The 20,058-nt window shown below is 38.6% G+C and overlaps 2 protein-coding genes across 2 annotated transcripts in view; both read left to right on the plus strand.

Moving 5' to 3' along the window:
- Positions 1 to 8,125, plus strand: part of rxfp1 (relaxin family peptide receptor 1) — a 45,597-nt gene extending 37,472 nt beyond the window's left edge. Inside the window, 4 exon segments of the mRNA XM_046849718.1 lie at positions 962 to 1,191; positions 3,056 to 3,466; positions 4,881 to 5,099; positions 6,282 to 8,125. Of these exon segments, the coding sequence (XP_046705674.1) occupies positions 962 to 1,191; positions 3,056 to 3,466; positions 4,881 to 5,099; positions 6,282 to 6,559 (1,138 nt within the window). The 3' untranslated portion in view covers positions 6,560 to 8,125.
- Positions 8,126 to 11,514: 3,389 nt separating this feature from the next.
- Positions 11,515 to 19,922, plus strand: etfdh (electron transfer flavoprotein dehydrogenase). Its single transcript, XM_046849637.1, has 13 exons — positions 11,515 to 11,712; positions 13,641 to 13,787; positions 14,272 to 14,501; positions 16,242 to 16,323; positions 16,499 to 16,617; positions 17,260 to 17,337; positions 17,439 to 17,585; positions 18,036 to 18,176; positions 18,466 to 18,609; positions 18,688 to 18,856; positions 18,933 to 19,115; positions 19,202 to 19,423; positions 19,656 to 19,922. The coding sequence occupies exons 1-13, from the start codon at positions 11,682 to 11,684 to the stop codon at positions 19,817 to 19,819; spliced, it is 1,857 nt and encodes a 618-aa protein (XP_046705593.1). The 5' UTR covers positions 11,515 to 11,681; the 3' UTR covers positions 19,820 to 19,922.
- Positions 19,923 to 20,058: the final 136 nt, after the last annotated feature.

Here is a 20,058-nt window from a genome sequence, read left to right on the forward strand (position 1 = left end):
ATATATATATATATATATATATATATATATATATATATATATATATATATATATATATATACTATATACTATATACTATAATCCACTATGGGTGGAGCTTCCTGAACTTTCACATAGTCTACAACCCCATAGAGGTATTTATAAGTGTTATTTAAAATAATCTGCATCTGTATCTCGATGTATAGTTTTTAACACATTCGCATCAGTAAAAACTGATTTGTTTATATATAATTATAAGTAGATGACGTCTTCTCACTAAACTGTTTCTCAAGCGTATTCTCTCTACGTGAATATGATGTACTGTGTCACTATAGAGACTGAGGCGTGTACTGAGAGTCACATAAAATACAGATTAACATGGCAGAGGTAGAGCTGCATCTTCCTGGATACAGTACAGGAAAAGAACATCTGCTTTTTTTGCACTACAAAAGGGTTTTGTTAAAAGGCTTTGAATCGAAATCGGATCGCACTGAATCCGAATAGGTGTGAATCGTATCACATCAGTAGCTGTTTCATATGTATCTTTAATGGATCGTATCGGAGGCTATGCATCGAGGTGTGAATCGCATCAGCCTCAGTTATGAGGATGCACATTTCTAACCTACACTAATATGCTCTAGAATAGTAAAATGAATCATTTACAGGTAAGCATGGAGATGTTTGGCAGTGTGGGCAATGAGTCAAGTTATGAATATGCTGAATCAGCTGTTTTTTTCCTCTCCCTGTGGTATTTTCTAGCTATATATTTTATTTCTAGGCCAATAGACAAGTTCTAGTGATAATACTACTACGCTACTAAAATGTTTTACTTCAAAAAACAAATCTGGCAACCTCTCCAATATTAAAGCACACACAGATCCCCAGATTCCCAATAGACATGAAATATTTAACTGGTTAGACAAAAAAATCCTCTGTCACAATGCATTCTCAATTGCGTTCATATCTCTATCCCTCAACACAGCTATTTTAAAAAGTTCCAATATTGTGGCTACGCGCCTCACGTACGCAGCTGCAAGCCCAACACAGACGGCATCTCGTCGCTTGAGGATCTGCTGGCCAACATTGTGCTGCGTGTCTTCGTCTGGGTCGTCTCTGCCACCACCTGCTTCGGAAACATCTTCGTCATCTGCATGCGCTCGTACATCCGCTCAGAGAACAAGCTCCATGCTATGTGCATCATTTCCCTTTGTTGTAAGTATTTCAATTCTGTTTAGTCAGCGTTTTCAAAGCATATTTACAAAAAGAAGTTCAAATAGATTTAGCCTCTGATGTTTCACCCATGGTTTCACCTTTCTGGCAGCAATATTCAGAATCTTGAAGGCTGCAATCTGATTGGCGGTTCTGCATTTGCCTGTGTGTTTGTATACTTTCAAGGGAAAAAGTCTGATCTGGTTTTTTTAGGCAAAAGTTTTAACAAACAGGCATGAATCATAAACAATGGTAGAATAGGACAGACAAATAATTAATGTAAATATATAACAAATAAAACAACACGCTATACCTGTACATGAAGCAAAGGTCTTAGTAATAAACAACCAAAATAAATGACAAGACTTTACAATGCAAGTTTTGTAGATGAGGCGCAGCTGATTGCAACATGAAAATTCAGGGCAAGGTAGATAAAAAACTTACTCAGGTATATTCATTTCTGGTGCAAAAACACGCCTGAAAAGCTGAGGGTTTCTTTAAATGTCCTACATTTCAGCTTGCACGTCAATGTATCTTACTTCTGCTGAGACACTTTGCCTTGTAGTGTTCGCTTCTGAAATGAATCATCAGCCATTTTACCAATTTATATAATTATATGATTTTAGATTGGATGTATTTTGATTAAAAAAAAACCCTCTCTATTATTTGTCCTCCTTTCAACTGTTTCTGTTCTTCTTTCACGAGTGCTCAGCGTGATTGGCCGTGAAATGAAAAACTGCTGTTTGGTTACAGTTCTGATATGTTCTAAATATTAGGATATCAAAGTTTCAGCGTCGGCCTGGAAATCTGTATGCCAGAGTGAGGAAGAGAAGGAGAGAGACAGAGAAAGAGAGAGAGAGAGAGAGAGCTTCTGGATGAGAAGGGGTTCAGATTTGATCAGGCAGTTTGCTGGAGTGTAAAGCGATTCCCAACAGTTCTTACTTTGATGTCTACATCATGCTTCAAAGGCAGTAATTGATTTTTTTCGCATACATGGTTGAAGGTTGACATGCAGCCATGGGCTTGTCTGAGTAAGCGAAAAGCCCCCCCAAGCGTGTTCGATTCAAGCCTGGATGGACATGTCCCAGGGACTAAAAAAAATGGCAACTTGGAAATAAAGAGGGGGGAGGGGGGGGCGCTTGGTGATTGGCAGCTTGGAAAACAAGCATGATTGAAGAGTTGTTACGTACTTACAAAACTCATTAATGCGTTTATCAAGGGGTTTGAACACAATGTCTTACTGGGAAAACGTGGCTGCTTGGCTGACAGTGTGCCTCAGTGTCCTGCTTTGAAAGGCAGATCAAACTGGATTGAAATGCAAATGGACTTAGGAGGCAACAGTGTTGAGTATGAAAACAATGGCTTGTGGTGGTGGAGCTGCTGGAGTTTATGGGGGATGAATGAAGTATTATGTAGATTTGAAAACAAAATGGTAGATCACTACTGAATTTCTAAGTGTGGTTTTTTTTGTTGACAGAATAAAGGCTACTTTTAGAAGTCTCTCTGTCTATCCTTTAATTTATCTCCCTTTTTCTTTCACTCACACACCCCACATTTCTATCTCTCTTTCTCCCAGGCATTCTCCCACACTCTCTCCGCTTACAGTTCTTTCTTGCATGCCCTCTCTTTCTTTTTAGTCAGATTTTGCATCCTTTTCTCTTTTAATTTAAAGAAAAAAGAGTGTAATAAATAATCTCTTTCCATATATTTCTCTCTCTTTTTCACTTCAATCCAGTCCTCATTAAAATTTCAAAACGAATATGAAAAAGAAACGTGTTTTCGATGGCAACAGTGTAAATAGTAAATATAAAATAGACTGCTGTGGAATTCAATACTAAATCACCAAATCGTCTGCTTTCCCGAGCAGGTGCAGATGGTTTGATGGGCGTCTACCTGTTTGCGATCGGGGCGTATGACTTGAAGTTCCGTGGCGAGTATAACCGGCATGCACAGGCCTGGATGGACAGCTTGCCCTGTCAGGTGGTAGGCTCTCTGGCCATGTTGTCCACTGAGGTCTCTGTACTGCTCCTTACCTACCTCACCTTGGAGAAGTACATCTGCATTGTCTACCCTTTCCGCTACCTGACCCCCGGACGCAGGCGCACTGTCACCATCCTGGTGGCCATCTGGATCCTGGGCTTCATCATCGCGTTCTTGCCTCTGGTGTGTAAAGGAGAATTCAGGAACTTTTACGGAACTAACGGGGTTTGTTTTCCTCTGCATTCCGAGCAGCCAGAGACTGCAGGAGCTCAGATCTATTCCATCGTCATCTTTTTGGGTGAGTCTGGAACACTGAGTGCACCCCAGGCCTCCTCACCTTACCTCTATTAATACCTGAGTTTACTAACATGCATGTATCTGAATGAACACAAATCTCCACAAGCACACTCCAAAATGAGGAAGAACATCTTCCCATAGAAGTGGAGGAAATTAAAAGATCAAATTGGGACTAAATGTGGAATGCAATTCTCAAAAAGCGCACACCATACTTATGACCAGGCATCATACTTTTGCCATATACTGTATGAGGTTAATATGACAGGCACTATAAATAAATAGATCAAAGGAACATATCATGGATGATCTGGTGATCTTTTCTCCTGAGGAAGAAGTCTCCAGTATCAGTGCTTTATAGGGGTATATTCTGTTCTTTGCCTAATCAATAATTTCAAATATTTCCTATTTAACTTTTTACACCATGAAAAAAGGTGAAGGTCAAGAAGGTGTCCACACGTTATTTCGTATTGATAAGACCTCAATTTGTTTGGCGTGATAGAGGTCAGATTGAGCCCTGGGGAGCCCACTCTCAATTGAGATTGTCATCATGTCTGCAATCGCTTTATCTGTTTTACTCTGTACTATATCTCGGTTCAATTCACTGGAGAAAAACGTTCATGTGGATCAGTGTTGTCTACTTGAGATATCCTTAAAATCGCTTATTATTGTGTCTGTAAGACTTTCAGGGTCTTTCTTGCTCCTGCTGTAGTTCTTCTCTGCTTTTGCAACCCTGTGAGTTCTTGCCGGTTGGTTTAATATATATATTAAATTACAGACTAAAGTAGAGGTCGACCTATTAATCAGGACTGATAGTTGGTTTCTGGAACAACTGGCTATCGTCAAAAACCTATAGTGATAGTTTTTCTGGTTCGCTTTCATTAAGAGAACGGCCTCTAGATGTGAATCACTGTTGCCAAATGCTATTTGTTGTTACATCTGAGACGCCATGCTGCACAGAGAGTGCACGGAAAAGACTATTATATTTATGATTTATAAAATAATTAATTATAGAATTACATTTTTTAATATATAAATTCATATTTACTTTATTTAAAAAATGTTCATAATTCAGTGCTTTTTTTTTTTGTTATAAAATTTTGTACTATTTCACATGGTGTGTTACATATGTTTGTATTTATCCAGTATCCATATTATAAACTAATTAATCGGTTATTGGCAAGTACAATCCAACCTAGCTATCGATATCAGTAAAATCCACTTTCGGTCAAACCTCTAGACTAAAGCTCCTTTTTGTATGATTTCTTTTAAATGTGACAGCACTTTATAGTTTCACCTGTAATGGCTGGACAATTGCTATTGATAATTATTTCTCAACATGGTAATGACACTTTGACAACAATGAGCTGGAGAGAATATACTGTATTCAATTAATTGGTCTTTTCCAATGTCCATAGGCCTGAACCTCGTGGCATTCCTCATTATCGTATTGTCTTACGGAAGCATGTTCTACAACATACAGAGAACGGGGACTCAAACCACCAAATACAGCAACCATATCAAGAAAGAGCTAACCGTGGCCAAACGCTTCTTCTCCATCGTCATCACAGACTCTCTGTGCTGGATACCGATATTCATCCTCAAGATCTTATCGCTTATGGAGGTCGAAATCCCAGGTAAGTGCTTTCCTCCATGATTTATCTATTTGTCTTTGAGTGTAGATTCACGGCCTTGAAAAGAAAAAGTGTGCACTATTTTAAAAGAAACAGCTTAGCTGCAAGTGCTTGCTTTCATGCGATTTTTCTCAAGAAATCATGTTCTGAATAATAAATATGATGACATGTTCAATAAGTCAAATTTATAATGCAAGTAGCTGTAGTTAATCAGTTCTAATGACTAGAAGATTATGAGTTAATTCCAGTGCGTGACTTGGTGGATGTTAGGCCCTCAAAGATGATTAGATTGGATTAGATTGGATTGAATTGGAATGGAACTCACTTGTAAATGGACAGCCAATGAATACATTGAGATTGGAGATTTATCAATACCTTTTTTTCATCAAGTAAAAAAGAACATGATTTTAACTACTTGTCAATACAGATATCAATATATGTAACTTGCTCTGAGTCAATCAGGGATACTGTAGAATACATTTATTTGGCCCTTTTAATTGGTTTGTTCGAAATTTCCATGAGTACAAGTACATTTACACCTGATCACACCTGATACCACTATCAGTATCATTATAGACTCTTTTTTAGTTAGTAAACATTAAGCTTCACTAATGCTAGCTAATATGTCTTGTTTGTTTTTAAAGAATGAATATAAAAATCCGATTTTATCTGAATATGTACAGTAACTAACTGTCCAGGAAAGCAAATTTTGTTTAAAAAACTTTATTGGGTGGAAGCAGTTTGGCCGACCCTAACACAGAATTGGCACTGCATTACTACCTTTTGATTGGCTGCTAACAATGGCAAAAGTTAGCAAATACAAATAATCTAACACACACCTGACACATATCATGGGCCTGTTCACTGTTACCTCTGCTTTTCTACAATTGCACTTATCGCAAATGTAGGAGGAAGATGACAAAAACAGTTTATGTTTAGTCTCTGGTTGTTAGCTAGCAGTTGGCTAACTTATACGCTGAGAAGTTACATGAAAATTCAGATCAAATGTTCTCAGATTTCTGATTAGGTGTGCACGCATGAAATCTTTAGACACTGTGTCTTTAGACGCTGTGACGCAAATGTGACGTCAGCACTAAAAGGGTCTATTGAGGCAACGTTAGTGTAGGCATCATTCATTCAAATCCTTTAAAGCCCATAAAGCTTTCTTTTTATTTCTCCATACAGGAACGATCAGCTCATGGGTGGTTATTTTCATCCTGCCCATAAACAGCGCTCTAAATCCCATTCTCTACACCCTGACCACACGGCCTTTCAAGGAGACCCTGGTGCAGGTCTGGACCAACTACAGGCAGCGGCGGCCATTGCTTAGCAGCCACCCGGCCCATCATCCATCTTTTACTTGGCAGGAAATGTGGCATCTTCATGAAAACAGCCAAAATGTTGTGTGTCCAGAATACCTGCCACATCCTTCTGAAATGTCCTGCACTTCAAGGACTTCCTAGATGCTCTCTATGGAGGGGGCTTGAGACAATACACAGGGGTCCTGCTCAGCTTTAGTCTTAGACAGACACATTTGTTTGTGTGTTTATTGAGACATACATCCATGATCGAACCTTCATACTACCGAGGGGCACAACAGCAGGCCTCGTATCCTATTCATTTCCTATGGAAGTGTGTGACTCGGAGCTGTGAATGGAGCACGAAACGAAATTGAGCATCTTCTAGTTTTATGCAGCGTCACGTACCATGTGTCCGAAGGTTCGGAACACGTCTCCAAGGTTCTACTTTTTTCCGAACGCAATACCTGCTTACACTGGCCTCCTGTGAACTTCAAACATAGCCAGCAGAGATTACAAGGAAAAATCAAAAGAACGTTTTTAAATGCCATCATGTTCTAGGTCTTGTTTCATTCTGTTGCTTAATAATCGTGTTCGAAATACGCCTCGTGTCCTGGACATTGCTAATTTTGTGCTAAATATTGCTAAGTCTGTGATGAACATACTGTAGGCAAATCCATTTCTATAGTGACAACTTCGCATTATTCTGTTAGTAAGGTTTTTTGTTTCTTTCTTCTTTTTTCTTACAAACTAATTTTTTTCCCATCCAAAAAAGAAAACAGCACCACCAATGAATATAATAAAAAATTACATATACAAAGTAGAGGCTGGGGCTGAATTATGTCTAGTCCAGATTGTAGATCCATGCAACAAGTTCTGTCAAGTGTTTACCCCTCCTATATTTGGTGTCTATTGGGTCTAATTTATTTGTGATTAATGCTCTTGTCAAGAGGGCTTTTTCTTTGTGAGATAATTGTGACCAATGGTGAAAATTGAGAAAACTTGAACAAGGTGAATTCATTTCACAGAAATTATAATTTTTTAAATCACTTGTATTTTTGTTTTTTTAAATGCCTTGAATGAATCTAGAAATAAATTCACAAGTCTACATCGTCCAATTAAAGTCGATGGGACACAAGGCAGAATGTTTTGTGTACCTTGACTTGAACAAACGATCTAGCAAATTGCTTTTCTGTTTGCTATTCAGATGAGGCACTGCATAATTATGTTCTTAAAACAATTAAGAAGCCCAAACACCAGCTGCCTCACAATAAAATCTGTCTTACAAGAATGTGTTTCTGTTCCAACAGTGAAACCTAATTCTAAAAGGCTTAACCTTAATGCTGTTATAATAATGAGGTTTAATTAATCAAACAAAATCTTGAAAAGGTCTGATTGAGAAAATGTTTAAGAATCCTGGAGTATTGTTTAATATGGAATATTTTGAAATGATTTCCATTTAAAGCAACATGAAGTAACTAATTGAAGGAAGTAACATGTAGAGCAGATGGAATAAAAAAATCCCTTTAAACCCATTTTTCTGATTTTTCTCTAATATGTAGTAAAACTTTATTTTCCAGGAAGAACCCACACAAGAAAACACCTTTAAGAAACAAATCAGTGACATTTTGGCTTCTAATGTGAACCAAGTTCCAGCTTTTTACTGCTAGTGGATGGTTTGTGAGTGATTCAACTGATTATAGTAATCGTGTTGATTAATTGAAAAAGGTATTGAATGTTACTAATTTAATGAGTCACTTTTGTGTTCAAAATCATGTCTGCTTCAGTCAGTGCTGAGTTACAGAGTCAATGTTCAGATACTTGGTGGTCAATGTTTCCTTTTTATGCAGCAGAGGCTTGTGGCCATAGAATTTTATTTCTCATGTTAGTCTTAATTACAACAAACTAAATTAAGCCATGATGGCAGTCTTAATTGACAGGCTACAGAATTGTAATAACCCTTTAAAGCCTGTTGTAAGATGGCATTTAAGTGCCAAAAAAAAACAACAAAAAAAACCTTTAAAATCGAGAATAATGACGTAATATTTTCAGTCAAATTTATGAGATTAATGTCGTCATATTCTGAAAATAAAGTAAAAATGACTTATTTTATTATATAAATCTATATGCCACAATGCTTTGGGACCCTGGCTGAAGTACTGGTGACGTCGGAGACGTCAAGTGCGTCGGTGTTTACGCACAAATAGCAAGCAGATGTAACCATTGATATCCTTGGAGTCGACTACTGGTTACCATTACAGACTGCACAAAAGGGGCAAATTACTTTTTTTTCAAAATATTTTGACTGTATTCTCGTAATTTTGACATTTTTTAAAAATATTATGACTATTCTCCCATTGCTATGACTTTGATCTCGTAATCTTAGAGTAAAAAACATACAGTTCTCTAGACAATATAAGCAGCTTGTTTTGTAGCCCAGGTGCATCTCACAAACCACACAAAAGACCTGAAACTAGTTGCAAAATCATTAAAAATCTAAGACAAAAATCTTTTTTTGAGTTTTTCTTTAATGGATTCTTGATCACCAGTGTTGCACTTGCATTTCTAATATACTCCATAATACACCATAATACACCCCCTTTCTCTCTGCCAATCTTATATCACTTATCTTAATATTGAAATGTCTAAACTTTGTGCACTTATATTTTCTCTTTTGTAAAAGATACAAAAAAATTCAGACCGATTTGTCGTACAAATTCAGCGCTTTTATTCAGTGTTAAATACAAGGTATAATAACTCTATGGAATACTGAATGGATGAATAAGCGATCATTAGTATTTAAAATCTTGTGGAATTGTGGAGGAGAACTTTGAATATATTACTGATTTAAATAATAGAAATAACTCTTTTTGTACATTGATTTGACGCATCCCACATGATAGTAAAGTGCTGCTTATTATATTTGCACAAACATTATGAACTATTCATGTTCCTCTCTTGTTCTGCATCAAGCAGGAATCAAACTTTTATTGATTTATAATATAGCAGGGCTTTTGCTTCGTTTGATACCGTATTGTAGGATTTTCAGAATTTTTATTTATTTATTTATTTTTTAATTTTGAGGTTGTGTTGGTGTAATATTTGGCCAAACGTTAATGTATTGAATGATAAGTTTCCTTCATTACTGCAATGTTCCATGCACTTGATTGGTGACATGTCTGATTAGGTTTTCTCTTATGATTTGAGTTTTATTTCCCCTCATTTGTGTCAAATATGAACAATTTTAGCTTCAAACAGTTTTAAACCCTGTTTGTTTCCAATACAGTATTAAGTGGGGAAGTTGTTCAATATCGAAGCTGTAACACACAGATGTCAAAATACATTTTAATCAAACGACGTGGTTTAGTTTGCAGTGTTCACTCATGGAAAAGCTTTAAATGTTGAATAAGTGCGCTTTAAAGGTGCAAGGCTTTTTTTTTTTTTAATATCTGTCTCCTGTATAAGTGTCATGAGCTAATTATTGCTAAAACACCATTAGTGCCACTCAGTCTGATCTTTTCATTGTGTTTTATGATGAAATTCATAGTTCATAAACTGTAATAAATTTCCTTTTAGCACTGAGAGATGTGTGCTCCCTGAAAAAAACATTGTGTCGAAAACTCGTTTCAAAGGACCTTAGATTTTCTGGATGCAAAAATAAATGTATCATGTAAATGACTTTTTTTTATTAATAATTTATTTCTGATGTGTTCAAATTTTTTGCTAGTTTCAATTTGTTTTTTTACCACTGAAGCAGTACTGACATGTCGTCCTCTTTGCTATATGTGGGAGGATTATACAGATGTCTGAAATGCTCTCATGCACATCACACTCTAAGCCTAAGTCGAGTCTAAGACGATTTATACGGACGTCATATTCATACCTGATTAGTGTCCATCATACAAAAGATTTCGATAAAGTCACATAGAGTTCTGTAAATACATTTTGTAGAAATGAAGTAGAAAAAAACACTCACTGTGCAATTTATTAGCAGCACCTGAACTAATAATGTTAGTCATTTAGCAGCAGCAAAATGCAAAAAAGAAATGCTATTTTTATTATTTTTACTCATCTGTGCGTACCTATAATAGCCTAAGAATCTTATTCTTGGCTGAAAGAAGTGGAACTTGATGTGGTTTTCTTCAGTTGTAGAATAGGAATATCAAGGTTTGATGTTTTTCTGCTCATTATGGTTGTAAATGATTATATGAGTTTCTTTATCCTTTCTGGGAACTTGATCCAAAGTGGGCATTTTCCTCTGACCTTTCTTATCAATAAGGTGTATATATACACACAGCTGCTGATTTTTCAATGTTTTTTATCACCAGCTGTGTGAAACATCTGGAATCATTCATGCTATGCTCACAGTCACAGAGACACCTTTTCTTTATTCTGATGTTTGATTTGAACTATGATAGTAAATGAGAAGGTATACATGTGTTCCTATTAAAGTGGACAGTGAGTGTGTCTGTTTTAGATTATATAACAAAAATCGTGATTATTTTTGTTTTGTTGTTGGGACAGGGCCATGTTTACCTGTGTAGCATGAGGAGTCCAGTTGTGCATTTGATTTGATTTGATTTGATTTGATTTGTACATTCTTTTAATACGTGACTCCCGTAAACGCTCCACAATGCAGTAGACCAGTTTTTGGGGTTTTTTTGGTCTGAATCCTGATATTATTGTTACAATAATTATGGGAGTCACGTGACAAAAGAACCAACGACACGGATTAGAAGATATGAGAGACGAGCTACTTATTCTGTTTATCATCATTTGTCATTTTTTCATTATTGGAACTACAGTCAAAGTGAATGTAGACATGTTGGGGATCTGCTTATTGAACATAACATTTATATGTTATGTTCAATAACATATAAATGTTATGTTCAATAAGCAGATCATAACATTTATATGTATTTATTATATAAATATATATTTATATTTCTGATCAAAGCAACGAAATGGACTAAATGACTCAAAAAAGATTCGTTCATTTTGATGAAAAAGATTCAAAGAACCGAGTCACTAAAATGATCCGATCATCCCTACACTAGTCCTGACGTAGTGGCGTTAGAATCCTCTGTCCGAAAGGTGGCAGCAGAGAGCGTTTTCTCTTTAGCACTCTATGACGTCCCTACAAACGAACAAGAAGAAGACATACGTTTCCAGGGCTGATATAACTGTCCAAGCTGTCCTTCTGTCCTTCTGTCCTGGACACTACAGGAGGCGTTTTTATGTCGGTTAAACGGATTTACAGCAGCCTGTAAAACCGTCAGATTTCTCCATGTTTCCTTCCAGCAGGTGCTCCTTTCAAGGTAATGTCAGCGACTTTCCCACATAACTTCCCAGCCTAGAGTGCGGGGCGCATCCCAAATCCAGCTTTGTTCACTATTTAAGTGCACTTCACATGGTTGTTCAGTAGCAATTATAGACACTTTATTTCTAGTGCACTATAGAGTACCGAAGCGGTTTGGGCTGCGGCCACTGGGAATGTGTTGACTGTCTTAAAAAACGAGCCAGATTTTTATTGCCATGCATTTTTTTATTAGTTTTATTTAAATGTCGTTTATGTTTTTGCCATTTTGTATTGATTTTATGTATATATATAAAGAGCATAAAAGAGAAGGTTATTTATCTAACCTGTGTATGGTTATTAGCATAGCTTAGGAGGATGCTACATGAAGTGGGGCAAAGGTCATTTAAATATAATTTACCTCAGGAATCACGTGAGAAGAAAAAACAACTTATATGACTTATAACGTCATGTTATAAAATATGTATGTATATTTATATAGGGTTATTTCTAATGGGAAGGTTGTTAAACAATACTGCAAGCTTTCAGTCAGATATTATTGATAGAAGTAGATGTTCTCTCTCAATCCCTCATGATTTATAAAATCAGTCCAAGAAGGTTTATTACTGAAGACTGAAGGTCGTGTTTTTTTCTTATTTTTTCCCCTTTTTAAAAAGAAAACATGTATGTCATGCCTAGAGATTGGTACTTCCTTGTTCAGGACAAACAAGCCTTGTTTTTTTCCTCCTTCAACAGATGAGACAATTTATGAACAAAAGTTTGTGGACAGACATAAAGACAAATATTTTTTCCGCACGCACTTCTTGGTGTTCCACGAGATTTTGTGGAGATTTGTGTGAGATCTATTCAGCTACAAGGGTGTTCATAAAGTCAGGTAGCTCTATAGCAGGAGATCTTCCACTCCACTCCAGATCTTCATGGAGTTTGCTTTGTGCACAAGGGCACTGTCATGCTGGAACAGGTTTGGGCTTCCTAATCGAAGTGAACAGGAAATTTCAATCCATTCTTGTACAATTGTGTACCTCTTAAGTCAGGTGTCCCAATACTTTTGATATTTTTAATTCAAAATTTTCCATCTGATCAACCGTGACCGATCTGACATAACATTACGACCACCTGCATGTTCTTGTGTTGGTCCCCTTTTTACTGCCAAAACAGTCGTGACCCTTAGAGTGTGTACCGTGTCTGTTATATAAGGTTGAAATGACAAAAAAGCTTCTTGACGTGATTAACAGCATGAACTTCTTCAGCGTTTTGAGCTACAGGAGCTCGTCTGTTAGATCGGACCACACGGACCAGCCTTCGCTCCCCTCGTGCATCAATGATCCTGTCACCGGTTCACCACTGTTCCTTCCTTGGACCACTTTTGCTAGATACTGATCACTGCAGACCAGGAACAAGAGCTGCAGCTTTGGAGATGCTCCAACCCAGACGTGTAGACGTCACATCTTGTCAAACTCGCTCAAATCCTTACGACTATTTTTCCTGCTTCTAACTTCAACTTTAAAGACAAAATGTTCACTTGTAGCCTACTGAATAAATCCACCCACTAACAGGTGCCATGATGAAGAGATCATCAGCGTTCTTCACTGGTCATAATGTTCTAAAGTCATGACGTTATGTCTGATCAGTGTGAGTGCGTCTTCTTTTCATTTGTCACATGTACTTTACAGCACAGTAAAATGTTAGGAAGCTGGTTTCGGAGTACATAGTCAGCCATGATAAAGCACCCCTGGGGCACAGAGGGTTAAGGGCCTTGTTTAAGGGCCTAAGAGTGGCAGCTTGGCAAAACTTGTGCTTGATCCCCTGACCGTCCCATCACTAACCTACGTCTTAACCACGGATAACCAGGGTGTATCTGATGTGTATTTAGCGGATTACTCACCATGTTTCTTCTTTCTTCTGATATCCTCATGTTTTTTTGTACAGTACGGAGATGTATACGTGCACTGAAAGCCCTTCAAACAGAGCGGGTGGCTCAGCAGGTCTACACACGGCGATGCTCTTCTGCTTCTCTGCCACGAATTACATCCCATTATACCATCTATCCCCGGGACAAGGATCCACGATGGGAAGGTTGGTCGTGACGCAAGAAAAGCGTTCTTGAATTTTCATGATGTTTTTAGCTGCTTACCTCACCAGCAGAGACACACATATGTAGTGATTGTGAAGTTTACTTAATAAAATTTGTCATCTTTACTGCTGATCGGATCAGTGCAAATATGTGGGAATTAACGGGAATTAATGGGAATAAACCGGAAATTTTCGGTCACAATCACATGCACACAGCACCACTTATTGTTACTGAGGCCACATGTTTATATTTGTTTTGTTTTTTTAGAAATGTTTATATTTATGTTTGTATATGATTCAGTTTATACAAATTTCTTTTTATTAATTCCCATGAATTCCTGGTAAGTTTCCAACTTGGAATATTTCCAAAATTTCCCAGGGAAAGTCTCCCGAAATTTATGGGAAATTTCCTCCCCCTTAAAACCATACTCTTTTTTGCCGTAAACACGTAATCGCGTACTGAGACGTTTCCCGACTCCTCCTGTAGGTGTGGGCATGGAGCGTTTCGCTGACGAGGCAGATGTCGTGATTGTGGGCGCCGGCCCTGCCGGCCTGTCCGCAGCCATCCGACTGAAGCAGCTGGCCAATCAGCACGAGAAGGAGCTGCGCGTGTGTGTGGTGGAGAAAGCATCTCAGATCGGAGCTCACACACTCTCCGGGGCCTGTTTAGAACCCAGTGCTCTTACTGAGCTCTTACCAGACTGGAAGGAGAGAGGGGTATATTCTCTCACACACTTAAACAAACACACTCAGACCTTATCATTCCTAATACACATGAGCCACCTGTGACTAATAGGACATGAAGACTACAGTGGGAGTGAACACACTCACTAATAATCTCGTAATAGCAGTTAAGAGTGATAATACCCTGAAGCGTCTCCGTTCCACAGTAAGGGAACAGTAATGAATAAAGAATTTAATAACCACTAGCACTAAGGATTTAGAATCAGGTGCAATAATATGTGTATTAATTATGAACTAGCATTATGCCCTAGTGCTGTCTTCTTCAAGTAAATTACATGCTTATATTAAGGATCGATTATACAGTAACTGCATGTACATGTAGGTGTAATGATTAAAGGTGGTCCGATAGTGGATTTTACCGATCTCGATAGCGAGATCGGATCGCACTTGCTGATAACCAATTAATCTGTTTTCTGAATTCTGGATTGAAAAACAAACACTCCATGTAAAATAGTGCTGAAAAAAGCAGTACTGAATCATGAAACTGTATTAAATGAAATAAAAATTCATATATTAATTGTATGAATGAATATTGAGGAATATAAAAGGCATGCATTCAAACAAAAATAAAAAGTAACACTCTGTTTTAAAAAATAAAAAAGTAAAAAAATCACAATGTGAATATTAACATAAACAGCATGTGGCATCTGATTCGCCTCTAGAGGGCGCCCTCGTAATACATAACGCAACCCGGAAAAACTATCGGTATAGATTTTTGCCAGTAGATCCAGCAATCATTTATCGGTGCCGATACTTAGGTTTCTGGTTTGTCTATTTGTCTAGAATTGGTGCAGTATAAGAAGAAATTAATTATTGTGGAAAATAATGAACTTCAGGGTTTAACAGGTATCTCCGCTCCGAGTCTTTTACTCGTCATGTGTACAACACAGCACAGTAAATTTCTTTCTTTGCATATTCCAGCTTGTTAGGAATCTGGAGTCAGGCATTACACAACACCCCTGGAGAAGAAACAGTTAAGGGCCTTTCTTAAGGGCCCAACACCTGCCCTTTCAATCAGAAAACCACCACTTTCTAAAAAAAGAGTCTTTTACTATTTACATCTACATTATAGCACAGTGACATTTTTTCGCCCAGTTTGTTAGAAAGCTGGGGTCAGAGCAAAGGGTCTGCCATGATACAGCATCCCTGGAGCAGAGAGGGTTAAGGGCCTTGCTTAAGGGCCCAGCGGTGGCAGTGCCGCAGCTCGAACACTCAATCTATCAATCACTTATCCAGAGCAATAACCATTGATCCAGCACTATATCATTCATGAATTTCGAAATTAGTGTTAATACTCAGGTTCACTAATGTACTAATTGATTCAGTGGGTTCTTTTTTTTTTTTTTTTTTAAGAATAATGTTACATAGAAATCCTAATGAGTCTGTGATCTGAATAGGGTTGATACATTAGTGACAGGACTTCCTGTTTTTCTGTAGACAGTTCAAACCTCTGTCATGTTGCTTTTCCTGTCTTGGGAGAAAGAAAAATATTCGGTTTTCTGACAGTTCACTTCCACGTGACAGAAATGAAGCTGCATGTCTCGCATAACTCTCTCCTGTTCCTTGGAAACGTGTCGGATGATTTATGGAAGGTGTTATTCTGGCACATTTGTTGACTTTGTTGACACCTTGATTAAAATGCATTCTAAACTCAGCAACCTGTTTTCTCTCCAGCAAACAAATCACTGTGTGTGTTTTTTGCGGTCCTTTCAGGCGCCACTCAACACACTGGTTACAGAGGACAGATTTGCTATTCTCACAGAAAAATACAGAATCCCTGTACCAATACTTCCAGGTAAAGTAATACGTCTTTCAGAACCCTGCCGGTGTTACACAAGCCTGCACAATGAACACACACCTTTTAATTCCTGTTCATCAGTCAGAGATACCGAAAATAGATCTGTTCTTCTTTAAATTGCTTAAGGAAATTGCTAAGATTTTTTTTCACACTTCCTCCTTCCTTCCCGCAGGTCTCCCTATGAATAATCACGGGAACTACATAGTGCGACTGGGTCACCTTGTTAAATGGCTGGGTGAGCAGGCTGAAGAACTCGGGGTCGAGCTGTATCCAGGCTATGCTGCAGCCGAGGTCTGAAAATAGTGACCCATATTTTCTTTTTCTTTTGAGGTCTCTCTCTCTCCCTGATTAGTCCAAAAACATAGACCAAGCCTGAATTAGGTACGAAAACGATACACGCATTCGTACCAAAATGTTCCTGTACAGGACTTTCGGTTCGGCGCACACGTGTACCGAGTGAAATTCTTTTAACGTGCGGAACGTGGTTACAATCTAAATATTATAAAACCTGAAAACATACACAACAATGGCAGGGGTATAAAAATCTAAGTTTTGCGCGTAGGCGAAATGGCGCGTCTTTTTTTTGCGCTTTATGTCCAGAGTAAATAATTTTTTCGTAAAAGAAGAAAATGCTGCATATTAAGGGAGTGAAAGAATGAAGGGTAGTAGGAATGAAGACTTTTTGTTAAAGTGCTGAAAGAAGAAGGACAGAAAATATTTTTTCGAAAATTACATGTCAAATAAACACACTTCTACACGTGTATCACCCAAACAGGGTCTAGTAAATTTCAACTATTTAATTAAATTTTCGAATTGTATTGAATATGTGGAAAAAGAGATGCAATGTGAATTATTTCCAGATGCAACAAGTTTCTGAGCCTTAACGATTTTTATTTATTTATTTATTTTTTATTTCATTTTCCCCCCATACAGGTGCTGTTTCATGAGGACAGGAGCGTGAAGGGAATCGCCACCAACGACGTCGGTATCGCCAAAGACGGCTCTCCTAAGGTTCGTCACCCCTTTTCTAGACAAGTGATTTCTTCGGTCTGGTCTTGAAATGACCGCAGATATCAAATATAAACGCATGAGCAAACGCGTGTGTTTTACAGGACGTGTTTGAACGAGGCATGGAGCTCCACGCTAAGGTCACTCTGTTTGGAGAAGGATGTCACGGTCACCTCTCCAAACAACTCTACAGACAGTTCAACCTGAGGGAGAACTGCCAACCACAGACCTACGCCATCGGCCTTAAAGAGGTACCCGATCCGCCACACGTCTTCATATGAACTCGTACCTCAAAACGCAGCAATACTTACTCGCGTTTCCAGTCTTCCTTGTTCACGTGTTGAATTTACTTTTAATTCTAATAAGCTCTCGCTTTAGATCTTGAATTTGGTTCCTCAGTGAAAACTATGAAGCAGAATTTCTCAAAATGTTAACTTGAAGAAATGATTAAAATGCTCTGTATTAGACAGCATTTATTAGATTAGATTAGATTTATTAAATGAGTGATTTGAACAGAGGAACGCTAGAGGACGGCTATACACACAATATATATAAATCATATACACCTTTTAACAAGCATTTTCATTCATATGTTTTGGTTTACTTTATTATGTGCAGTGTGTAAAAAAAAAAATAATAATAAAGTATCAGACTCTATAGTCTGTTAGCACCCTAACACACTTCCCCCCTTCGCCCACCAGCTGTGGATTATTGATGAAAAGAATTGGCGCCCGGGTCGGGTGGAGCACTCTGTGGGTTGGCCTCTGAACAGAAACACGTACGGAGGCACTTTTCTATACCACCTGAACGAAGGAGAGCCGCTGGTGGCCCTGGGCTTAGTAGTAAGTCAAAGGAATGAATGAGAAATTGATTTTTTTTTTTTTTCCTTTTCATTGAGATGGACAATGTAATGGTATATAATAAGTCTGGAGATATTTTATGGCTCCTGTGCCACTCAATAGATTTCCGGCATATTCTTGTTTGTCCATGTGAGATTTAAGTGGATAGTTAGGCTTTAACCTCCTGGCAGAGGCAAACAAAAAAATGTTACTTGTGTATTAGAAACTGGCGCTATGTAACCTCCCGTGGCTGTTGTTACTGCTTTCACTGTGTGTGTGTGTGCTTGTGCAGGTGGGTTTGGACTACACTAACCCGTACCTAAATCCGTTTCGAGAATTCCAGCGCTGGAAGCATCACCCATCCGTGGCTCCGACCCTGGAGGGAGGAAACAGGATCGCGTACGGCGCCAGAGCTCTAAACGAAGGAGGTTTCCAGGTACTGCATCTCGGTACGTGAATCACTCTGCTGTATTTAACGACCGCTTAACAAGTACCTCTCTCTCTCTTTTTACAGTCTATACCCAAGCTAACGTTCCCCGGCGGCGCTCTGATCGGCTGCAGCCCAGGCTTCATGAACGTCCCCAAGATCAAGGGGACGCACACGGCCATGAAGAGCGGCATGCTGGCAGCGGAGGCCATCTTTAACAAACTGACAGACGAGAACCTGGAGTCGGAGACGGCAGGCACGTGACGAGAGCTTCCTCAGATTTACACGACGAGAAGCCAAATTTAACGTTTCTTTTTTGGCGTGACTTCTAGGTATCCATGCTCCTGAGTATGAGGAAAATTTGAAGAACTCCTGGGTCTGGAAGGAGCTGTACTCTGTGCGGAACATTCGCCCGTCGTTCCACAATTATTTCGGGCTGTACGGAGGAATGCTGTACACTGGGATCTTCTACTGGATACTGAGGGGGAAAGAGCCATGGACACTAAAACACTGCGGTGAGGTTTAGAACACCGAAGTGGAGAAAACTGAAATTTTGGATATTGTTTTTTTCTTTTCTCATTCATTATTTATTTTTTTACAGGTACGGACTTCGCCCAGTTGAAGCCAGCAAAAGACTGCACACCCATCGAGTACCCAAAGCCTGATGGGAAAATCAGCTTTGATCTCCTCTCTTCGGTGGCGTTGAGCGGGACCAATCACGAGCACAACCAGCCTCCTCACCTCACACTGAAGAACGACGCCGTTCCCGTAGCTCAGAATCTCGCCATCTACGATGGTCCTGAACAGAGGTTTTGTCCGGCAGGTATGTTTTAATTTTTTTCCCAGAAAGATACTACAAATAACATTACGTTGACTATAGAGATATACAAATATTAGAATGTTTCGTACGATACGTTGTCACGCTTCCAGGATGTAGGTGTCACCCGCCTTGTAATACACCTTACCCTCGCTAGAGGTCGCCAGAGTTCAGTTGTGTCTGTGTTACAGGGTGTATTTTTGTTTTTGCCGTTTCAACGCTCAATTTGATTTCCCAGGTGTGTACGAGTTCGTCCCACTGGAGTCAGGTGACGGTATGAGGCTACAGATCAACGCTCAAAACTGCGTGCACTGTAAGACATGCGACATTAAAGACCCCAGCCAGAACATCAACTGGGTCGTTCCCGAGGGCAGTGGAGGACCCGCTTACAACGGCATGTGATCACGCGTTCTGTTTCATTAATGTTTTATTTAGACACGTCTATTTTCAGTGTGCCTACAGATCAGATGTCCATTATTAAAGGAACTGTGTGTAATTATTATTACTCAAGTGGCATTATGTTGAACTTGTACGGTTCAGAAGCCTTCTGACAAAGACTTCAGTCGGGCTTTTATATAAAATGTAAACATTTGACGGTTTGAAGGAGTGTTTTGTCTGTAAACGCACACGTGCGAATGTGA

The sequence above is a fragment of the Silurus meridionalis genome, chromosome 5, assembly GCF_014805685.1.
Source record: "Silurus meridionalis isolate SWU-2019-XX chromosome 5, ASM1480568v1, whole genome shotgun sequence".
In the NCBI taxonomy this organism is placed as follows: Eukaryota; Metazoa; Chordata; class Actinopteri; order Siluriformes; family Siluridae; genus Silurus; species Silurus meridionalis.